The sequence below is a fragment of the Vulpes lagopus genome, chromosome 1, assembly GCF_018345385.1.
Source record: "Vulpes lagopus strain Blue_001 chromosome 1, ASM1834538v1, whole genome shotgun sequence".
In the NCBI taxonomy this organism is placed as follows: domain Eukaryota; kingdom Metazoa; phylum Chordata; class Mammalia; order Carnivora; family Canidae; genus Vulpes; species Vulpes lagopus.
The window spans coordinates 129,233,756-129,255,366 of NC_054824.1; the positions used below are offsets into that span (position 1 = coordinate 129,233,756).

A 21,611-nucleotide genomic window follows, 5' to 3' on the forward strand; every position below is an offset into this window, starting at 1 on the left:
GGCCAGGGTCTTAGGGTATCCTCCATGAAATACAACTGCTTGCTCCATCAAAAACAATGTAATTAATAAATACAAGGTGTGGTAGGAGAGTGATCATTCCCCAGCTGTGAGAACATTTTGTGTATGATACACAAAACCAATTTCTATCTGGCCATATAGTCATGAAATATAGATTTGCTTCTGAATTCCAGTGCAAAATGATTTCTGGGATCTGAAAAGGAACAGTTTGCTTATTTGCACTTTGCCTTAATTACTCCTTTATTTTGATGGAGATATTTGCGTATAATAATCACTCACCCCAATTATCTTTCCATTTTTGGGTTGTAATTTTGAAAGCCATTTCAATTCTTTTTTTAATGAGTTTTCTTTAAATGATAAAAACCATTCTGTTCTATGGGAATTATGTGTATCTATCCAATTTTTTTTTTCTATCCAATTTTTTTTTTCTATCCAATTTTTTATCCATATACATGTTTGTATATCTATATTGTAGACGTGTACTAGTTTACATATATATAATAAGCAGGAGAAATAGTGAAAATCAAATAAAGTCAGACATAGTTAAACTGTTTGAGTGGATGCAAAATTTTAAAAGTTCCTCCCCAAATGCATTATAATATTCGGAATGTATTTTAAAACATTTCCTTTAATATAGAGGCATCCAGTCTTCTGTGAATAAATATCAGTCCTGACAAGGAAGTCACATCGAGACAAGAATGGACAGGAAGATGCATGCAGAAGTGAGCTATCTCTTCTAACTCATAATTGTTCATAGGAGAAGCAGGGATAATTTTGCAGGTGACCAGAAGACCGAACCAAATTATTTGTTGAATCTAAGGGTACGTGGTTTGTAATCATTAGGCTTATCAAAGAAATATTTTGATAATCCTTCTGAGAACTTGGGAGGATTGCACTTTTCCACTCACTTTGAAGTCAGGTGTGGCCAAGTGATTTATTTTGCCAATAAGATGCGCTAAATTCAGAGCAGAAGCGTCAAGAGTCAGACTGAAACTGTCCTCTCCCTTGCCAAGGCAACAGTGACAAGTCAAATGGTGGAGATGTCATGAACTTGAGAACTAGAATACGAAGAAGTAGGACAGAGATCACAACAAATATACCATAGGCAGGTGACATGAAAAGAAATAAGCCAATAAGATTTGGGAATTGTTGTTATGACCCCTCAGCCTAACCTTGCCTAATACGACTAATGGAGGCTTTGGTATGAAGAAGGCCCACAGTGGCTGATGACAAAGAAGCCCAGATTGGAGGGTGGAAAGATGGAAATGCATGTTTTGGCATGGAACACCACTGGGTAAAACTACTATTTGCTTTTACGTAGATAGTGGATTGGTTATTTAATAATCTTCCACTCCAAGGTTGGAAGAAAGAATGTTGACAATGGTGCAGTGGTTGCTGCTGGTAGCACTTGGCAAGATCTACAGAAAAGAGATGATCTCACAAACAAAGCTGGCCCATTTAGAAGCAGGAGTGAAAGGAAATGAGGTCCAGAAATCTAGGAGTGTGCAGCATTGGAAGAGTTTTTTTTTTTTTTTTTTTTAAATCTCATCTGGTAAAAGATTTGGGTTTTGTGTGTCATACACGAAATTAAGTATGTTTTGAGCAATAAAGGTAAATTAAAACTCAGCTGACAAAGACAAAGTTAAAGATATGATTTTCACAGTAATTTCAGCACATTAGAGTATCTTAGAAGAAGTTTCAATAAAGGACGAGATACCCAGTGTGTTCTTCTAACTCCGGAAAAAGAGTATAAAGGGAGCTTCCCATTAAAGACTGATAAATATATGGAGCATTAGAGTGTGTGTATGTGCTTATGTGTGTGTGTGTGTGTGTGTGTGTGTGTGTGTATGTGTGCGTAAAGGAGAGAAAAAGGGAAATAAAAAAAAACTAAGGAGAAAGCAATCTACGAAGTATATTAGAAAAGAACTGTGGACATGGTCACTGGCCATGGAGTGGATATAAACATAAGAAGATAGCTAAGTTTTCTAGGGAGTTAATTGCCAAAAGACCTACCAGCCTGGATTAAAAGAGGCTGTGAAAATTAGAGACTTAAATGTCTACAGACATGAAAGGTACTTAAAAACTCTTCCACTCCCAGGAAGAGAAGAGCTAGTCTCAGGTTCACTTCAGATAGGTCCAAAGAAGATAATGGAAAAAGAAGAATCTCCCATAAGGTGGAACCAGGGGCCATGGAGAACAAAGGAAAATGAGCAGAACCAGGGAGGGCCCTAATCAAGAAACACAACCTTGGATAGGCATCCTTCAAAATGCCTGTTTGGTGGGATTGCTAAATTGCTATGATTTTCCCAAATGAAAATGCTTATTGAGCTGATACTGTCCCTAATCAATCACTGTGCACGATGTGGGAGGGAACCAGGTAATTTGATTGTTTAGTTTGTTTCCAGATCAAGATCAAGAACAAATAAGCCTGATACTGGGAGGGTTGTTCATCACCCAGAGATCATCACTAAGCTTGATGATTTGTGGTGATCTGCCTTATGTGGAGGGGCAAGTGGACTTTGATCATGGCAAGGAGAATACATGAAATATTTAATGTCCAGTAGGGCAGATTACAGTAGGCACAGTTACTCTTCACCAGATACTTGGATTCTCTTCTTCCTGAACCCGGGGAAGATCGTGCTTCCCTGCCCCCTTAAAATGTGACTGAGCATAAATGCTAAATGTTGCTTTTAATTGCCAGTTCAAGACACTACAGCACATTCTTCCTCCATTGCATGGATGACAGAAATACTTGTTAAGATGCAGCCCCATGTGCCTGGATTCCTAATGACTCTGTTGAGCAAATGCTCTCTGCCAACCTGTGTTGGACACATAGTGTGAGCGAGGAATAAAATTTTTGTTGGTTTAAGCCTCTGAGATTTTGGAGTTGTTTCTTACTACAGCATAATCTAGTCCATCCTGACTGATACACATGGTTCCGTGCTAGAAATAGATAGAAATTTCACTCTAAATGGAAGGTGTGTCTTCTTTCTCAAACTCCTGCTGACAAGAGCAGAAAGAAATTTTCAATCTTCTGCTTTTCTCTATTTGGCTATATGCAAAATAGACTAAAATACAATAAGAATTTTTTTGAGGAACAACTATCTTCCAGATGCTGAGCCTACAGCCTTATTTGTATTATTTGATTTAATTCTCACAATATCTCTAAGAGATAGGTAGAATTAAAATATTCACTTTGCAGATGAGAAGGATCAGAGTGAAGGCAGCATACAAAGGGCTCACGGTCAGCAAATGCCCAGGTGTATATTTTAATTTAGCCTATCTATCCTGAAAGATGTGGTTGTGTGTGTGTTTGTGTGTGGGGAGGGGTGTTTTGTTGTTTCATTTTTGACACTGCTTCAAAGGCAGAGTTAAAATGTCAGAAAATTTGCATTGAACTATGGCTTGTTAATATTATTATTATTTTTTTAATAAATTAATTTTTTATTGGTTTTCAATTTACCAACATACAGAATAACACCCAGTGCTCATCCCATCAAGTGTCCCCCTCAGTGCCAAACGCAAGTTTTATCACTTACATATCATAATTTGCAGTTTAGTCCATAAGCCAAGATAATATTCTTAATCTCTAGGAGTAGGATATTCATTCAATTAACCTATACTAGTTTTATTCTCTGAATGTGGTACTATGACATGTACTTTGGATCCATTTAGATTTCCTGAGTGAAATGGGTCAGCAGAGATTAAATCCCATTCATCTGCTTGGATTCTTGACTAATGGCAATTGTTGGTGAGACAGATTGGTGTGCTACATGAGGCAGCACTCTCCAATGGAAATACAGAGACCAGTGTTCTATTCCTCATCCTGCCACTAAATCATCCTGGGACTCTGGGTATGACACCTTCTTTCTTTCAGTCACTTAAAGTAAAAGCCAAATTTGTGAACCTGCTGTAGAAGTGCCTACATGGTCTGGTTTCTGTTGATGTCTTTAGCCACATGTCACATCTTTCTCCCCCTCACTCTTTGATTTCAGCCATGCATCTTCTTTCCACAGGGTCTTCATACTTACTATCAACTAACCTGGAGCACTCTTCTTTTCACATCTTTACTTGGCTAACTCTGGCTCATCCTTTGGTTCTCAGCTCAGCTCAACTGCCTTTTCTTTGGTGACATTCTCCAAGAAGGCTAAACTAGATCAGGGCTCTTCATTACAAGATCTTCTATACCTTTTATACCTTTATGCTCCTCCTTCAGATCACTATCACATTTTGTTATTATATATTGCTATCTGGGATTATTTATTAATGTTGGTTCTCCCCACCCTTCCTGGCTCTAAGATGGTGAAGGCATGATAATATTTGCTTTGACTCAGCCTTGTTTTCTCTGTATTGAAAACAATGGCTGCATAGAAGATATCAATTACATTTGTTGACTGAATGAAATTAATGTGTAAAATGAGAGGACTGGGCAAGAAGATCATCTAATCTCTTAGTATTCATATCCATTGGCTTGCCAGACTTAGTTTGCAATTTGCCTAGGAATGACACAGGAATGAAGCATCCCATATGACTCGTGCCTTCTTTATACCAGACTCAGTAGCAAGTACCACAGTTTGTGTGTAAAGAAAGCATCAGCATTATTTGTACATGTGCTGTTGTCTGAAGAAAAAGCAATAGCTATATTCAAGGGAGGTATAAACCAGAAACAAAGTCAACTAGTTTTTCCAGGTACCCAACTTCCTTGAAATACAGTAGTTTGGAAGTGACCACCACACATATTTTTTAAAAAAATCTATGAAAAATCCACTAATGCACTGGTGCATAAATACACAGTAGCAAATAATTCAAGATATATAGCAATGTGCAGTCATGTATCTCAAATTAGAATTGAGCTCATTGAAGGTAAAATTAGATGCTAACATATTTAAAAAGTCCAAACACAATTCTCTTTCTTTCTTTGTCCAAAGTCATGGAAACAATCACTCCACAAATGGAAATAAAAAGTTCCAACAAGCTATGAGAAAACAACTGTCATGCTATAGTATAAAGTCTTTAGATCACTATGTTTTCACAGACACGTTTCAGTTCTTACTTTTTTTTTTTTTTTTTGCAAGGGAGAAGAGGCAGAGGAAAAGGGAGAAAGAAAATCTTAAGCAGGCTCCACACCCAGTGGAGCCCAGTGTGTAGGGCTCAATGTGGGGCTAGACATGGGGCTTGATCTCACAACGCTGAGATCATAACTTGATCCAAAATCAAGAGTCAGACACTTAACCGATGGAGTCCTGTAGTCACTCCACAGAGTTCTTCTTAAACTGATCTTAACAATTCCTTGAAAAAGTCCCATATAATATGGTTCTTAGTTAATCCTCCAGCCCCACCACATACTTTCCCAGACTCAGATTCTCCTATAGATACACAAATTCATGTCAGTTTCTAGAAGGCACCAACTCTGTCTTGCCTTGATAATTCCTACCCACTTTTTCAACTTTATAGAAGGTCACTTTGAGGAAAGCTTCTCTAACCTCTTATATTTAGATTAGGGGCCCTTTTTCTGTGCTTCCATAATACCCCGAGCCTTCTCTCTCTATTCTTTACACTCTCTGTTGTAATTGCCTTCTTAGCTTCTTAAGAGGAGAGACGATCTCATCATATTCAATAATTGCTTGTTACACGAAGGAATGAAGTTTGTAAATAAGTCTAAATTCTTCCCAGGCAGTTTCAGAGTCATTCTGGAAGCATTTAACTGTTTTCTGAGGTTCTCCAGCAATGAGAAATGTACTATCTATGGATTCTTCATTCCTTTCTAGAAATGAAATGAAAATAAATAAAATTAAATAATTAGTGCAGTTAAATCTAAAGATAATATAAATAAAGGAAACCTGCAGGTATAAAGCCTTCAATTGGGTTGACTACTTCTTTCTTTCTAAATAAATAATCATAAGAAATGATTGTTAGCTTTTGATTAACTTGACTTTCTCTCCAACATATCCTCAACAGAAATAAACTGAAGTCAAGATATAGAAGGGTCAAGGAAAGAAGTCTAGGTGACAGTATCAGTGTGCAGGCTTATATTTCCTGAATGATCAGCAATTATTAGATATCGTATATGATCAAATCTGTATTCATCTTTTGGAACTGAAGTTACACTGTCTTATACAAGATTTGCTTTGTTGGTACTATTCTTCAACATTTATGGAAAAGTAAATTTGAAAAAAAAAAGAATGAAAGGGTGCCTGGGTGGCTCAGTTGGTTCAGAGACCAACCCTTGATTTCAGCTCAGGAATGATCTCGGGGTCTTGAGATTGAGCCCCACATCGGGCTCTGCACTGGGCATAAAACTTGCTTGTGATTCTCTCTCTCCTTTTCCCTCTACCTTTCCTCTCTCTCTCTCTCTCTCTCTCTCTCTCTCTCGAAGTCGTCCACTAGCCTCTGATCTTTGTGAATCCTAAAAGAAATTGCTGACACCCAGCCCCAGGACTGCTCTCATATGGGTGGGATCAAATTCAATGTTCCCCAGGGATCAGAGGAGATAGCCCAGGAAACCTCTGCACAATAGTTTCTTTTATGTCCTGTGACTGAAAAATACAAGGCCCCAAATCCCTGCACTACCAGGTAGAGGACAGAGCTGAAAGGAAGAAGGAAAAAAAGGTTTCTCCCCCTACTTCTGGCAAAGAGAACTGAAGTGGCCAGAAGAAGAAACATGCCTTTCTATGTTAGTTCTTCTCGTTTTCATCCTAATATTATTAAAGGGAAGTCATCATGGGCACATGGAAGGACAGATTATTACTTTGAAATCCTTTTCCCTCTCATTGCTCACAGAAAGCAATAACCAGCACCTAACAAATAGAATGTTTCATCTGAAATGCAGGGAAAGGAAGTCTGCCCATAGGAAACACCCTTCCCCACCAGGGAAGGACTTGGCCAGTGGAGAACACGGAGAAAGGAGATGGCTCCTCAGTGCTATCCAGTGGCAGGGATTGTAAACGACTTCTTCAAATGGACCCCATAAAAACTTTGACATATCAGAGAGGGGTTATAAAAAAAAGTATAAAGTAGCCACAGGAATTGTTTTGCTTGATCTTTGCACCAAGGATTTAGGGCCTGCAAAGTGCAGGAGGCATGTTTTTTTTTTTTTTTTTTTGCACTGGCCATTTTAGTATTCATGTCTCCTGTACTGCTTTCTAATAAGTTAAGAATGAAACGGGAGACTGCGCGCAGGAGTGAGAAGTGCAGGAAAGGCAGTACTGTAAAATAAAAATGAATGAAAGTGCATCTCAACTTCCCCTCTGTTATTAACAGTCGAGAGAAAAACAATGCCAATTTTACTGTTCTTACTTAACGTTTTACAGGGACAGGAAGACTCTCCAGTCATTTTTACATGTTATTTCTTAGTACTTTTCCTAAGAAAGACCACAGAGCTCTGTCCCTATTCTCAACATTAATTATATAATGTTATATTAAATGATTTTTCCAAAGAGGCGGATAATAATGCAATCTGTGTCAGCACGTTACCCAAACGGTCTTTTCCGTGAGAATGATTGTTCCCTTTGCTGTGTGGGTAGACCAGCCTGCTGGCTGGCTGGTGGTTGGACTTTGTGTTCTTTATGTTATGTGGATCCACTTTCTCACTTCTCCTCCCTTCACTTTATTATTTGCACAGCCTTTCAGCTGTGATTCTAAAATGTAACCTAATCAGGTAAGATCTAAAGAAAGTGACGGCTGTCTTTCTTTTCATTATTCTTTAGTCTGTGGTTTGGGTAGGCCATGTGACTCCCATCACTGGGTGTCTGTGCTCTCCCTGTGGAAGGCATCCTCCAATGAAAGGAGCATGTTTGTGAGACAGGCTGAGAAATGTTTGCTCAAACCAAGTGGGCAAAAGATTCTAAGATTCAGAGGCCCTAGCTGACCTCGGGTTTTGGCTTTTTGCTAGTTAGCTTGTTAGTCTGTCTGGAGACAGTCGTTTAATAGATCAGCAGACCCCAAGTCAGGCACTGTCTGCTAGCATTAACTGTCATCCTCACATCCTCATTTCTCTGCCAGTAAGTTCAACGGTCCTTCAGGGTCAAAAGAATGGCAGTGGGAAGCTCTTCCAATGAGAAACATTTCTTCCTTTATCTTTTGGTGGCCCAAATAGTGTGGAAATCTGTCAGTGGCCTGACTTATTTATTAGTCAAATAAGATGTCTTAATTAAAAAATACAAACCAACAGCAGAAATCATCCAGATAAACTGTCTATATCTCTCCAACAAACCTGAAAAATATGCCTTCACTTGGGGCCATGTAGTCACAGCCCAGCAGGTAATAAACTCTATTTTTTAAAGTACAAGTCCCAGTGAAATGAAGAGCATAAGTGGAGTAGACATTTATTTCAAAGCTCTAAGCATGCCTGACTATGGAAAAGAGGTTCAAGATCTTCGAGTATGCTCCCACTGTAAGAACTTTTCTACACATTAATGTCTTTATTTCCTTTCATTTCAAACCTGGTGAATGGAATCAACTGACAGTAATTGATCTCTACTTCTGAGACTGTAGATTACCACATCCAGCATAGGAAAATTAGGTTCCTGGCTCTGGGACAGTGAGTCAAAGTGCTGTATCTGTTGCAGTGTAATTTGTCTCCTCTCTGCCTAGAGAGCTTGAGTTGACTGATGCCTCCAAGGTATAAGGGTCTACACAGTCCTTGTGCTCATATTGGCAGTATTGTTACAATAGTGGTCATAACGCCTGCAATCTGTTGAGTTCATGCTATGTGCTGGATGACTTCTAAACACAATTTTATTTAAAAATTATTTCAGTGGCAGGGACTCCTGGGTGGCTTAGTCAGATAAGCATCTGCCTTTGGCTCAGGTCATGATCCCAAGGTCCTGGGATCAAGCCCCACATCAGGTTCCTTGCTTAGCACGGAGCCTGCTTCTCCCTCTCCTTCTGCCACTCCCCCTGCTTATGCTCTCTCACTCTCTCTCTTTCAAACAAATAAATAAAATAAAAATACTCCAATGGTGCTTACAAAATGAAGCCATGACTTGGGACATTTACATGCCTTGCTCAACGTCATGGACATGGATTTGAACCCAGGTCTGCCTGATTCAAATTCATGCTTTCTTACTACATCCTTCTAAGAGTTAAATTAGGCAATGTGAGAAATTTGAGTAGGCTGACCATAAGTTTCAGGCTATACTATTGTCCTAGCATAACCAATGGGTCCACATGTCATGCTCTAAAGTGTCCCAGTTTGGAGAATAAATTGGATGATCACTCTGTCTCCAAAAAAGTTTTAAAATGAACATAAGACTTTTCTTAGGTATTACTCATGATGCTTTAATTAATCTTTTTGTCTTTAACGAAGGACTTTAAACCAGTAGCAATTAGACTTTGCCTGGTGTAACTGGGAAAGCAGAGGGACTTGTGAATGAGGGTCACTCCTTTGGCCTCCGTCTCTGTCATCTCTCTTCAAGAATCTTTGTCTTTCCTTTTTCTTCTATCCTCCTCCTAGTATCTGTGTCTTACTCTGTGTAGGCATTCCCTATTGATCAGGGTCAGATAACTGATACTTTGGTGTTACTTTCAAAATTAGGCTTCATCACTCATTTAGATGCTCAAATCACTGTTAACAGTACTTTTGTCAAAAAGAGAATGAAAGCCACTTTAAGGGTCTCTAACATATTTTCCTTTCTTCCTTCTCCTTAGGCTTGCTGCTGTGACACCCCCACCCCCACTTCTTTACTACAGCCGTAGTATAGAGGTGTCCAGGGAGCTTTCTCGTTGCAGTTCCTGGACAATGCTACTGGCGGTTTCACTGGGGTAAGCCAGCTCCAAAATGTATTATTTCAAGCACCACCTCACATGTCTTTGCTCCTCTTCTGCTCTTATGGGCAAACTGTTGTCCCGTTTCTATTATTTTAAAGGGCTCTTAGTAAGAAGAAAGGAAATGATTTTTTAAAAATCCGATAAAATACATAACTGCTTAAAAGACACATGCTATAAGAAAAGCTAACTTTCTCTTTTGTCGGTTTTAAATGTATGGCTTTGATTTATGGATCAAAATTACTCATTTATTATTTTATCTATACAGCTCTGGGCAATTTTGACAGTTAAAATTTAGTTTTATTGACCAGTGCAGTCACCGTGCCCACGAGGGGACTGGGGCACACAGCCGGCTGCACTCAAGAAATGATGATTTTTGATTCCATGACTGAGTCAGATTGGGAATCATAGCCGATATAACAATAAGTTCCAAATCTCAGTGCCCAAGGCAAGAGGTTTGCTGTAAAACACAATCACCCTTTAAGGAGGGGAGGAAGAGAATCTCGGGACGAAGTTTGCAAGCACGATTTAATGCAGCTGGGATAGGCCATGGATATCTGTCCATCAGGACTGCAGAGAATAGAGGGAATGTTTCTCTAAGACCCACTTCCACAGACTAAAGGTGAATGAGCAGAAGTGCCTGAAAGGCAAAATGAATGTTAGTTGTGTAGACAACGAACCAAACACCCCTTACGATTTGAGAAAATTCACTAGGTCTATTAACCAACCTTTCACTTTTTGATATGCAAAAAAAAAAAAAAAAAAAAAAAAAAAAGAACCGAGGCATTTCTTTTGGGACATTCTGTGACCACCGTCTCTCTGTCATAGAGACACAAACTCATGCAGTGCTTTTAGGCCAGATTAATTTAGGCCTATTCGGCTACCAAATTGGCCACCTCTGCAATGTTAATTTAGTCTTTTACTCAAAATCCCCTGTGATACATAAACAGACCTCCAAAGGCTAACAAATCAATAAAATGTCTAATTTGATTAGCCACGTTTTCAAATTCATCGAGACAGCTCTAGGCTGAAATAAATAGGTGGGTAAATAAATAAAGGAGGGCACTCACTTGTGAGTATTTTCCACGTCTTCTTTTCATCATCGTAGTACTGAACCAAGTTGCTGGGGAGCCGGTCCGGCCCAGGAGGCAAGCCTCCGACCAATAACAGCATTTTCTTGTTAGAGCGAATTCTTCACCCAAAACAAAAGAGGAGATGAATAACCACATTATTGTAGAGCCTTTTTAGTGGCGACGAAATCATAACCATCAAAAGAATGTTCCTTGCTTGCAGATTTCTATTTCATTTTTTCCTGTTTCTTCTCCCATTCATGTCTCAACAATTTTTTTGAACCAAGCAGAAAAATGATCAGAAGAGCAGCATATCCCCATACTCATGGAATAATAAGCTCCCTTTATGCAATTTGTTAGAGGTTCATTCTAGAACGACCTTTTTCTTATATTATCCCTTTAAATCATCACTCTTTACAGCTGAGTACACATGAAATGCTCTGGAGTTGTACTAAGGTTAAGCATTAAAGTTGCATGTCAAAAATCGTATTAGTCAAAATCATTATTATAAGCCATTCTCCACTCAAAGAACCTTGAAAAAATTAAGGTTATGCAGAGAGTTTGTGAGCCAACTCTTTAATCACCCAGGGAACTTCGAGTACCAGTTTGGTACAATTAGTAGCACAGGGCTAACTGGGGTAGGTTAACCAGTATCAAGGAGACTTTTTGTTTAATTTAGCTGAGACTTCTGCCTTCATCTCCTTCCCAGCTCCCCCTCCCCTTCCCATGCACCCCCCCCACCTCCGCCCGGCCTCATCCCTGGGCACCACTGGCGACACAGCAGCACCAATTGGTAAAAATGAGACTGTGAGGTTGTTTTGAGCCTCCCCAGAGTGGAGCCCTGCCAATGCTTGCCACTGATCCAGCGGCATGAACCTGCTCAACTGTGCAAAGTCACTCTAATTCCCTCCCTCTGTTTTTCTACCTTCTCCCCCAGGGGGCAACCACTGAAAGGAGTGACTACCCACCCATCAAGAGCTGGCAATTCGCTGCTATTAACCGTGACTGTGATTCCCAGTCTGCCTGGCAGTTCCCGAGAACAGGCCTGCAACGTCTCATATGCAGTAAAAGCTGTAAGATGCATCCTGGCCAGCACACATGACCTGATGGATGTGCGATCCTTGGGAAGGCTAATGGATTGAGCACACTTGCGATTGGAGCGGGGAGGGGAGGCCCAGACCCCCACAAGGGGCCTGCTGATTTAACGGTCGCTTTACATATAATTGAACTTTTCATTTACCTGAGAGGCTGAAGGTGGTGGTGGAAGAAACGGAACAGCCATGACTGAAGGAAAAAGTCAATAAATACAAAAGGGTTCCTCTTAACTATGATCACAACCCGCGGTGGTGGCTCTGAATCGGTTATTACATATTCAGCCTGTCGTTCTGATTCAAGGACGCTTGGCAAAGTATGCCCTTGTGGAGAAGCACTGTTTGTTGGTTAAGAACCTAACATTCGGAGAGTTAACTTAATACAGTTAATGACATTTCCATGTGAAGGAAGGGAACGGGAGAATTCCTTTAATGAAACTCTGGTGCCATTGAATGCGCTGTACATGCCTCGGTAGGAATAATACCTTCTGGAGAAACTCCTATCAGGGAATCATGGATAGGGGGAGCCGTACTTACAGAAGAATGCCCAATGTAACGTCAGCTTGCAATATCAATTTTGTCACAAACCAAACATCCCCTCACTTCTTTGAATTCTACAGTACTTTGGGACTGTACTCATATATGCCTGTTAGACCAGAATATCATAGCAGAGAGCTCCAAACTTTGAGGATTTCAGTGATTAGGGTGGGAGGGGAGGGCGATGGAAACTCAGTGAAGGAAGTAGCTTTCTTTTATTCTGAAATGAGAACCTGTGTAACTGATGTGCTATGTAATCTCCTAAATGCATGGTTAATAGAACTAAGATAAGACTATTTGATTATTGTCATTATAGTCCAAAGAATCAACCACTCTGTGAGTGTAAGACAAGTTAAGATGAGAGCAAATACTCTTTTTTTGGGTTGCTGCCGTCTGTTACTATGTGTAGACATTTCCTGTTCGACTGGCAGGCACCATTCTGTGGCTGTCATGACATGATACATCTACCTGCTGCCAGACTACGGCTGATGGCAGGAGGACCAGTATCTATGGTCAGACAGAAGAGGAAAGACTCAGTGAAGTGGTAGTGTGACCAAAGCAATATAACTAAATCTCTATTTTTAATGTTTAAATAAAGGTACTTCTTTGTGTTTCATGAATGACAAATGGTGAGAAATGAATGACTTAACTATGTTTGCAGGGTTGTTTCATTGATTGGTAAGGCCAGCTTCCCTGGGCAAATCCATATTAGTGATTTCAACAGCAATTTAGATGGACCATCTCTGGAGGTGAGGAGAGGATCTAGAGTCTCTGTTCTCTCTGCCCGAAGAGCCACTCACTGCCATTTGTGCTCTAAGAAATGGCCTGAGATTACCAATACCTAAGCCACTGAACAATTGGAAAATGGTAACCACCTTCACCCCTGCCAACAATGACATGATTCAAAGGGCTACCTAGTATAGCAGTAATGAAAACCTCCACATAAACTAAGAGAAGTCTCAGAACCATACAGCCTTCTCATGGAATGTGATGAAGGATTATATGGAAGGAAAGGCAATTCCACCTGACCCTCATTGGTTGTGCATTTCCTGTGAAGGACCAGTGTTTTAAGTTCATTGTGTATGGCCTTTTAGTCAGTGAAGACATATTTTAAACTTGCACTACTATATTCATATGTTCATTTGACTTATTGCGGCATCTCAGATGATTTTGTTTCTAAAGCTTGTGTCACTTGATTTTCTAACCCACTATCAATATTATTTAAGTCTAAATAAAGTTTAAAACTCTACCTTGTGAAGGTGAATTAAATAGAAGCCAAAAATAGGATAAAGCATGTGAGAAGTAGCAGAAGGCAGAAGAAAAAATGCAGAGACTCACAGAACTCATGTGAATGGTTTCCTACCTATTTTCTCCATTGACTATGGAAATAGCCTCATGTTACAGAAATAACTCCATTTACAGGGATGTTAGAAAGTTCTCATAGTCAAGCTAAATGGCATGGAGAGTGTTTAAACACAGGCCTCCTAATGTTCCCAGGCCTATGATCTTTGAAAACTTCAAATTTATTTTTAAATTTTTTGTCTTATTATAACTTCTGATTAAGACCCAGATGACCAGGATTCTAGGGCTAATTTTCTTTTCTTTCTTTCCCTTTTTAAAAAAAGATTTTATTTATTTATTTATTTATTTATTTATTTATTTATTTATCTATTTATTTATTTATTCATTCATTCATTCATTCATTCATTCATTCATTCATTTATTTGAGAGAGAGAGAGGAAGAGAGAGAGCGTACCCTCAGGAGGAGGAGCAGAGGCAGAAAGAGAAGGAAACTCCCCACTGATTAGAGCCTGCTGTGGGGCTCAATCCCAGGACCCAGGATCACGACCTGAGCCAAAGGCAGATGCTCAGCTGACTGAGCCACCCAGGAGATGCTTTAGGGCGAAATTTTCTATTCTACAGAGTAATTTTGTGTAAATTACTTGGCTTTTTGGAGTCTCTGTTTTCTCATCTTTAAATAGATTAATAGTATCTGACTTACCTCTTCCAGGGATTGTCATGAGGATTATATAATATGATAAAGTGAAAGTTCTATGTAAACTCTAAGGTAAACTATTAATCTGTAAATATCGGCAATACAATGTGGGCTTCATTTCAACATACCAAACCCGATTAGTTAAAAAAAGAAAAGTAACATTTGTCACTGAGTTTCTTGTTGAGTTCATGTATATAAATACAAGCTAATTAAAAGGACTTCACTACCCAGTTGTTATCTGTTCTTAGAAAATTATTACTTTAACCATATTGAATATCTTTTGAGCCTTATTATGAGAAAATACACATTTAAACATTACATGAAACTGAATCTTTCTGGATCCAAATAAAGGGGTCTAATAGAGATCACTCTACATTTTTTTGGTTTCTTAAGAATAAAACAAATGAGAAAAACCATCACATATTTTACTTTGATATAAATGCAATGTCAACTATTCAATTACTCCTAGAAAGTAATACATGTGAATAATTCCTGTGGAAAAGCTTCCATTCTTTTTACAGTGCGCAATTATAATAGTGACGCTGACAATAATGACAGATAATAATGAATGTGTATTGGATATTGAAACCTCTGATTATCATGCTATTTATTTGATGTGTGTGAACTTCAATTTGAAAACACCACGATAAAAAAGATACCTTGTGAACCAGAAAAGTAAAATTAGGAGAACCTGAATTAACTTGCTGAAGGGGGTTTCAATTATTCTTTTCTAAATAATTCCAGCGGAGCCTTACAGGTTTAATTTTAGATTAGGAAAAATCTACAGGTGTAGCCTTTTGCAATAATTAAAGTTCCTTCACATGGCCACCTGGTACACTTTTTTAGAAACTCTTTACATAGGGAACCGATTTAGCCAAAATGAATATTTTCTCTTCAAATTTGTTAATATTTTTAAAATACTCCTTTTCAGTCTTCGACTTAGCACCACCTAGACCAAAGTAATGTGTTTAAAAGACAAGGAATTAGAGATAAAGGGCTTAGTATGTCATGATTAATAACATTATTTGGATGCCTTTGATTTGCCTTCCTAGATTTTTGCATAGAAAAAGATAAGGTTAAAAAGGCGATGGAATTTGAAGGTCTCCTTTGTTCCATCTCAGTAATTGCCCAACATTTACCATGTGTCATATTTGTGTGTGTGTGTGTGTGTGTGTGTTTGCGCGCGTGTGCATATGCGTGAGTGCTTGCGCGCTCACATACTCTGGTTCTGGGGATGAATGATTGAAGGATGACCTAAAACCTCCTTGTGTAAACAAATTTTTCATCATACTGGTAAGTACGGTAAAGTCTCATTTATTTATATTTCAGTGATTTGGAACTTAAATAATTGGGAAACAGGCCAGATAAAGTTTACCTTTCCATGATACATGGAAAAAGTTTTCATTAACTATATTGCAAGGAGAGTTTTAACCTGTTGAAGAAATCAGGTGGTCTGCTGGTACTTTAGAGCTACCTATGTACATTTAGACTAAATTCCTTTTATTACAGATTACAAATCTTTCTCATTTATCTATTAAAGAAAACATTCTGCAGTCTTCTAAGAATCATTACATCAAAGAGTTAGAAGAGAACTTTGAAGTAATCTAGTTTGGTGATCCCCAAGCCTGGGAGGCACCAGGTTCATCTGAGGGGTTACAAAATTTACATTCTTGATATTGATCCTCGGGTCCTCACTCCCAGAGATTATGATTCAATTGGGATGATGCCTTAGCAATCAATAATATTTCACAGTCTTCCAGTAGATCTCAACTAACATACAGCCAGGTTTGAGATCACTGACTTGGTCCCCTTCTCTCCATAACATAGAAATCTTTTTTAGTAGTTTTTTTCCATAGGTAATTATTCTTATCATTTTGGCAATTTATAACAAAATGGACCTTAGTTTTTCAAATCCCCTTTATTGTTGAAAGATGTTGGACAGTTTTGTTAAATATGTTTTTTCTCCTTATTCTGATCTGAAAATCTAAGTTTTCTACAAGAAAAAGAGCAAGTGCCTAACTGTGTCATGGCAGCACTTTAAATATTGCAAGACAGTTGCCATATGTCTTCTCTTCTCTGTGTCGAAAATCCTCAATTCTTTCTGAGAAAGTTTCCTCCCATCATATTCACCTCTTTTGAGTATCTCCATACTACTGCTGTACCTTTTTAAAGATATGGTCAGAATTGTATACAATATAACAATATGATATGTAACATGATGTGTTTTATAATATATTTTATATATTATATTTTAAGGCTTTCTAAAATTACAGTAGTCTTTTAGAGGTCCCAGTGCTGTGTTGGGTTCCTGTTCAGCTTCCAGAGGACTACAAATACAGATTTTTTTTTTTAAACCAAGTGTTTCCAAGCCAGGTTTTTCCTGTCCTATATTTCTTCTGGGTAATATTTTAAACATCAATGTGTGACTATTTTTAAAATGTTACTTAATCTCTACTGATTTAGATGTTTTGTTTCAATTCACTTATTATTTAGCAGTTATTAATTGAGTTCCTACTATGTTCCAGGTACTGTTCTAAACACTGGAGCTAATGGTGGGAACAAGAGGTATAAATTCTTTAAATTCTCTCATGGCACTTAGTTCCATCCTAGTGCGGACACCTATTGAAAACATTCTCAAAGCAAGGATCCTGCTTAAGTTGTTAAGGGGTATAAGTCCTACAGCTTGGGTGAGATCCCTGGCTTTAGTTCTTTTTTTATTTTTATTTTTTTTAGAGAAAGAAAGAGTAAGTGGGGGGAAAAGGGGGCAGTGGGAGAGGGAGAGAGAATCCCAAGCAAGCTCCACGTTCAATGCCGAGTCTGACGTGGGGCTCAATCCCATGATCCTGAGATCACAACCTGAGCTGAAACCAAGAGTCAAATGCTCAACGGACTGAGCCACCCAGGTGCCACCCAGCTTTAGCTCTTTTGAGATGAATGACCTTGGGCTAAACTCTTATCTCTTTTTAACCTTATTTATGAAATAGGGATAACAACAGGCTTAAGGAATAGGTTTTTTGATTAAATTAAATAATACATGCAAAGCATTTATAATAACACTGGATAAATGCTACCATTACCATGTTCCTCCTCCTCCTCATTGCCATCATCAGTGTTAGCTATTTCTTTGTTGTAATTTGCAGGCTTGACAAGCTAGTGGCCTATGTCCCCAACCTAGTATTAGAACTTAAAAATAATGGTGCTGTATTTCCATTGTTTAGATATTTTAATTATCCTAACCTGTTCTCTTTGAAACAATACTAACTCATTGGGGGTTTTACTCTAGACTTCCTCATCTACGGTCTTTTAGGAGTATGTAGCTGTTTTTTTTGTTTTGGTTTTGTTTTGTTTTTTGTTTTCAAACATAGTGATTTGATGGAAAAACTAAGCAGTTTTGAAATGGTAAACTGGAGTAGGTAATCATTTTCCCATCCTCTAAAGGCCAAGTTAATTTTAATGTCAGAGTCAACCAGACCTGGATTTAAATTCTTTTTCTGCCACTTCATAGATTTATATCCTTGGGCTGGTATGCCACCTCTCTGAGCCTTAGTTGCTTCATCTGTAAAGTGGGAATGTCACGAGGGTTAAGTGTAATGAGAAAATAAATGGTTGCTACTTGCCAATAAAACCACCTTCCAGAGCCAGTCCCTTTAACAAATGAGAAGTACTTTGTGCTGCTGATGCCTTGGAAAATGAATGTCTCTGTCTCGTGAAAGGAAAGAAAAACTGTCACCTCTGACACAATCCAGTAGGGAGAGGCTGGAGAAGATTGGAGGAAGTTATGACTCATTCCCATTACTTTGCAATTTTAATGGACTTCACTAACCCTATGATGGCTTGGTATTTCAAACACGCAGTGAGTGAATGGGCAATTTCACATCTGGTGGTCCAGCAGGGATGTCTAGTGGTGGCCTGGGAGGCAGGAAAAGCAGGGAGATGCAAGCCCCCAGGGATTCACAGACGTGAGGATGGGTGTGGGATTACCATAGGCCATGAGATATGTGGGGTTTGTAACAGTTTCACCAGATCTGGGAAGCCACCCACTGACATTTGGATTGCATATGGAAAATATGTAGCTCTCACAGTAATCAATCGATAAATGATAACTATTATTATGATGCATAATTATTAACCTTATAAATCACTTGTGAAAAAATCGATCATTGGAATTTGGCTTTTTCTTATATTGCTTAGAAGCCTTTCAGAAATCATGGGTTGCGCTATTCATAAATAGCCTGCATCTTTACCGCATAAGTGAGTTTCACAAAAATATAAAACCGTTGGGTTTCCTACAATGGTGTGGACCCAGATCTCTAATAAATTCAACTTGCTCACTCTCTGGTCTGCTAGCTCGTTCTCTCCATCACCGATCTCACCAAACCTTATCCAAGTCACCAAGTTTTCTGATAGTCTTGATTATTCTGCTATGTTCTTGCTATTTTCTATATTTTCCAAGTCCTGAGATTCTAGAGCCATGATGTTTCTTCAGCCTATCTCCATATTCCAGTCAAACTGCAGTTAGCCTGAATCAACTGGGTTTGGCTCTCTCCTGAGCCAATGGAGCAGTGGTGTCCCTGTCATATTGACCTGTCATAACTTTGTCAAATGAATTTCAACAAAGCCTGATGTTGATCATCAACTACTTCAGTCCTTAAAAAAAAAAAACTATTGAGGAATTCCCCATTACCTGTCATCTATAAGGTACGCATTTTCCCTACATCATAACTTCCCTTTCTCTCTCTCTCTCACAGGTAAATGCCTTGTTTATGATTCTCTTTAGGGATAAAAGAGTTTCTGAGTTAAGGTCTGAAAAAAACTTGAAGGAGGAATTTCAGTTGGAAACAGCTTAGACTATGGGGAAAAGTAAGCCGAAGTAGATCCTGCGCGATTGGCCAGGAGGAGACTTTGAAAATCAGCTAGACTTCCCGAAACTTCCAGCTAGAATGGTACCCAAAAGTCCCCAGAGGAGAGCTGCTACCCTTTTCTTAAATTTTTCCAGAGAACTAAACTCCCTTGAGAATTTGTTCCAGCTGATTTGCTGTTGTATTTAGGTTTCTTTATCATAGCTGTTCTTGGTAATTACACAGCAGCTTTCATCGGAAGAGCCTTTAAATAGACCTGATAATGCCTCTCTGAGGTAGGTAAACACAAAGTATCATTATCCCCATTTAACAGATGAAAGAATAGAGGAAAAAGGGCTTGGGCATCTTTTCCAGTGCCTCAGGATGGGTTTTATTTCCTTTATCTCACAGAGGAAATGTCTCTAGCGTTTTCTCACACCACCCTTCTGTGATTCTCAGGGTCAGGTATAACTGAAAATGCTTTAGCTTCCCATCTTCTGACCCTGGAGCTGCCTTCTTCCTACCACACGAGTCTGGCTGCGTAGTAACTGGAGAATGGTCAGTCATACACATTACTCAGTTTTTCTAAGATGGAAGTAACTTTAAAATTTGTTTGATTATATCATAAAGACAATTCATGCTCGCTGAGAAAAATTCTGACCATACTTACAAGCAAAAAGGACTTGCAGTATAGTAGGTGGTCAATAGACGCTTCTTGTATGAATGAAGAAATGATAAAAGAATGAATGGATGAAAAGAGTCACTGGTAATCTCACCTTCAAGAAACACATCATTACTGATTATCATCTCATCCTTTTTCTTCCCTCTCATCTGTTTTTAATGTCCAGTCCAGGAGTGTGATAGTGAAGATGTCAGAAGGCAAAAGGGGAAAAGGAAAAGTCATATTTCTGAACTCTAAGGTGGAAGAGTTAGACTTTGGGTAACAGTCTTACTGACAAACACCCACATTTAACTTGCCACCTTTACTCTGCACTGCCTGAAACCCCTTTGTCTTTTATCCCTACCTGAGCATGTCTAAATAATCAGTCTTGCTGTTGTCACACCACCACATTCATGGTTTTTCTTGGTTATCTCTGTCTTTCTTTTTGTTCTTTAGGATTATTATTGTCTCACAGAATGAGAGCGGCCCATGATAGAGAAAGTTTACCACATTTCAGTTATTAGCACAATATAGAAACTTCATGATATTTGCCACATCCACACACTATGATATTATTTAATATTTTATTTAAAACTGCTCACTTAAAAAATATTTAATCCTACTCTAATTTAGTGGCTCCCAATGCTGGTGACTCTTTAGAATCACTGGGGAAAGCTTTCTCAAAGTATCTAGGTTGGGGGCAAGCTCTCAGAGATTCTGGTTTAATGACTGAGGGTGGGACTCAGCATTGTTTTTTTGTTTTTGTTTTGTCTGTTTTGTTTTAAGCTTTCTCTGTGTGATTCTAATGTGTAGTAAATATTGAGAATTATGGCTCTAAGCAATCATATTTATGAATTATGGACTTCATGGATTAATTGTTCTTTATTTCTATACATGCTCAAATGTAGTAACACCTAACCTAATTATTACAATAAATTTAAAAGTGGTTTTTCATGTACCATCTGAAGTTATCTCACATCCTACCAGAAGTAGGCAAACATAGTTGAGGATACATTATAATAAATGGAAGAAGCCAAGACATTAAGGCCTGGACCTCTGAAAACCATGTTATATTCCAACTCTGCCACTGCTTATATATTTGGCTGTGAAAAGATCAACCTCTTTATGGACTTTAGCTTTGCACATTGCAATTGTAAGTAACCGTCTTCCTGCCCCCCACTCCCACTCCCACCCCCCAATTCCTTGCCTGAACCCCTGTAGCATGCTGGCATTGTCCACAATTCCTTCCTGGCACATATAAATTCCAGGTGGATTAGGAATGTGACCATTTCTTCCTGTATGTGGATGAGGTAGTTGGCTTATGCTTTTGCCACTCTCTTCTGGGACCAAACTGGTAGATTGGATAATGATGGTAGAGGTAGATGTGACAAAAAAGCCTTTCATGAAATGCAGGCCTCCTCCCTGAGATCATAAGCCTTAAGGGCCAGAATAGGTGCATGTTTATATTGTACATAGCACTTCACACTTCATCCTTGGTCCTTTGCTTCATGAGGGACCATGGCTTCCAGCCAAGTTTTTACTCCTGTATTTCCCCCCTCCTTCCCACACTTCCCAGATTAAAGCTTCCTTTAGTAACTAGAAGCAGTTGAATATCTTCTTTGCTTGATTACCTAT

The 21,611-nt window shown here is 38.8% G+C and overlaps 1 protein-coding gene across 2 annotated transcripts in view; it reads right to left on the reverse strand.

Moving 5' to 3' along the window:
* KLHL14 (kelch like family member 14) overlaps positions 1-21,611 on the reverse strand; it is a 123,198-nt gene that overhangs the window by 59,976 nt on the left and 41,611 nt on the right. For both annotated transcript variants that reach the window (XM_041758605.1, XM_041758692.1), the window contains exon 3: positions 10,854-10,975. In XM_041758605.1, the coding sequence (XP_041614539.1) occupies positions 10,854-10,975 (122 nt within the window). The remainder of the gene's footprint in view (positions 1-10,853; positions 10,976-21,611) is intronic.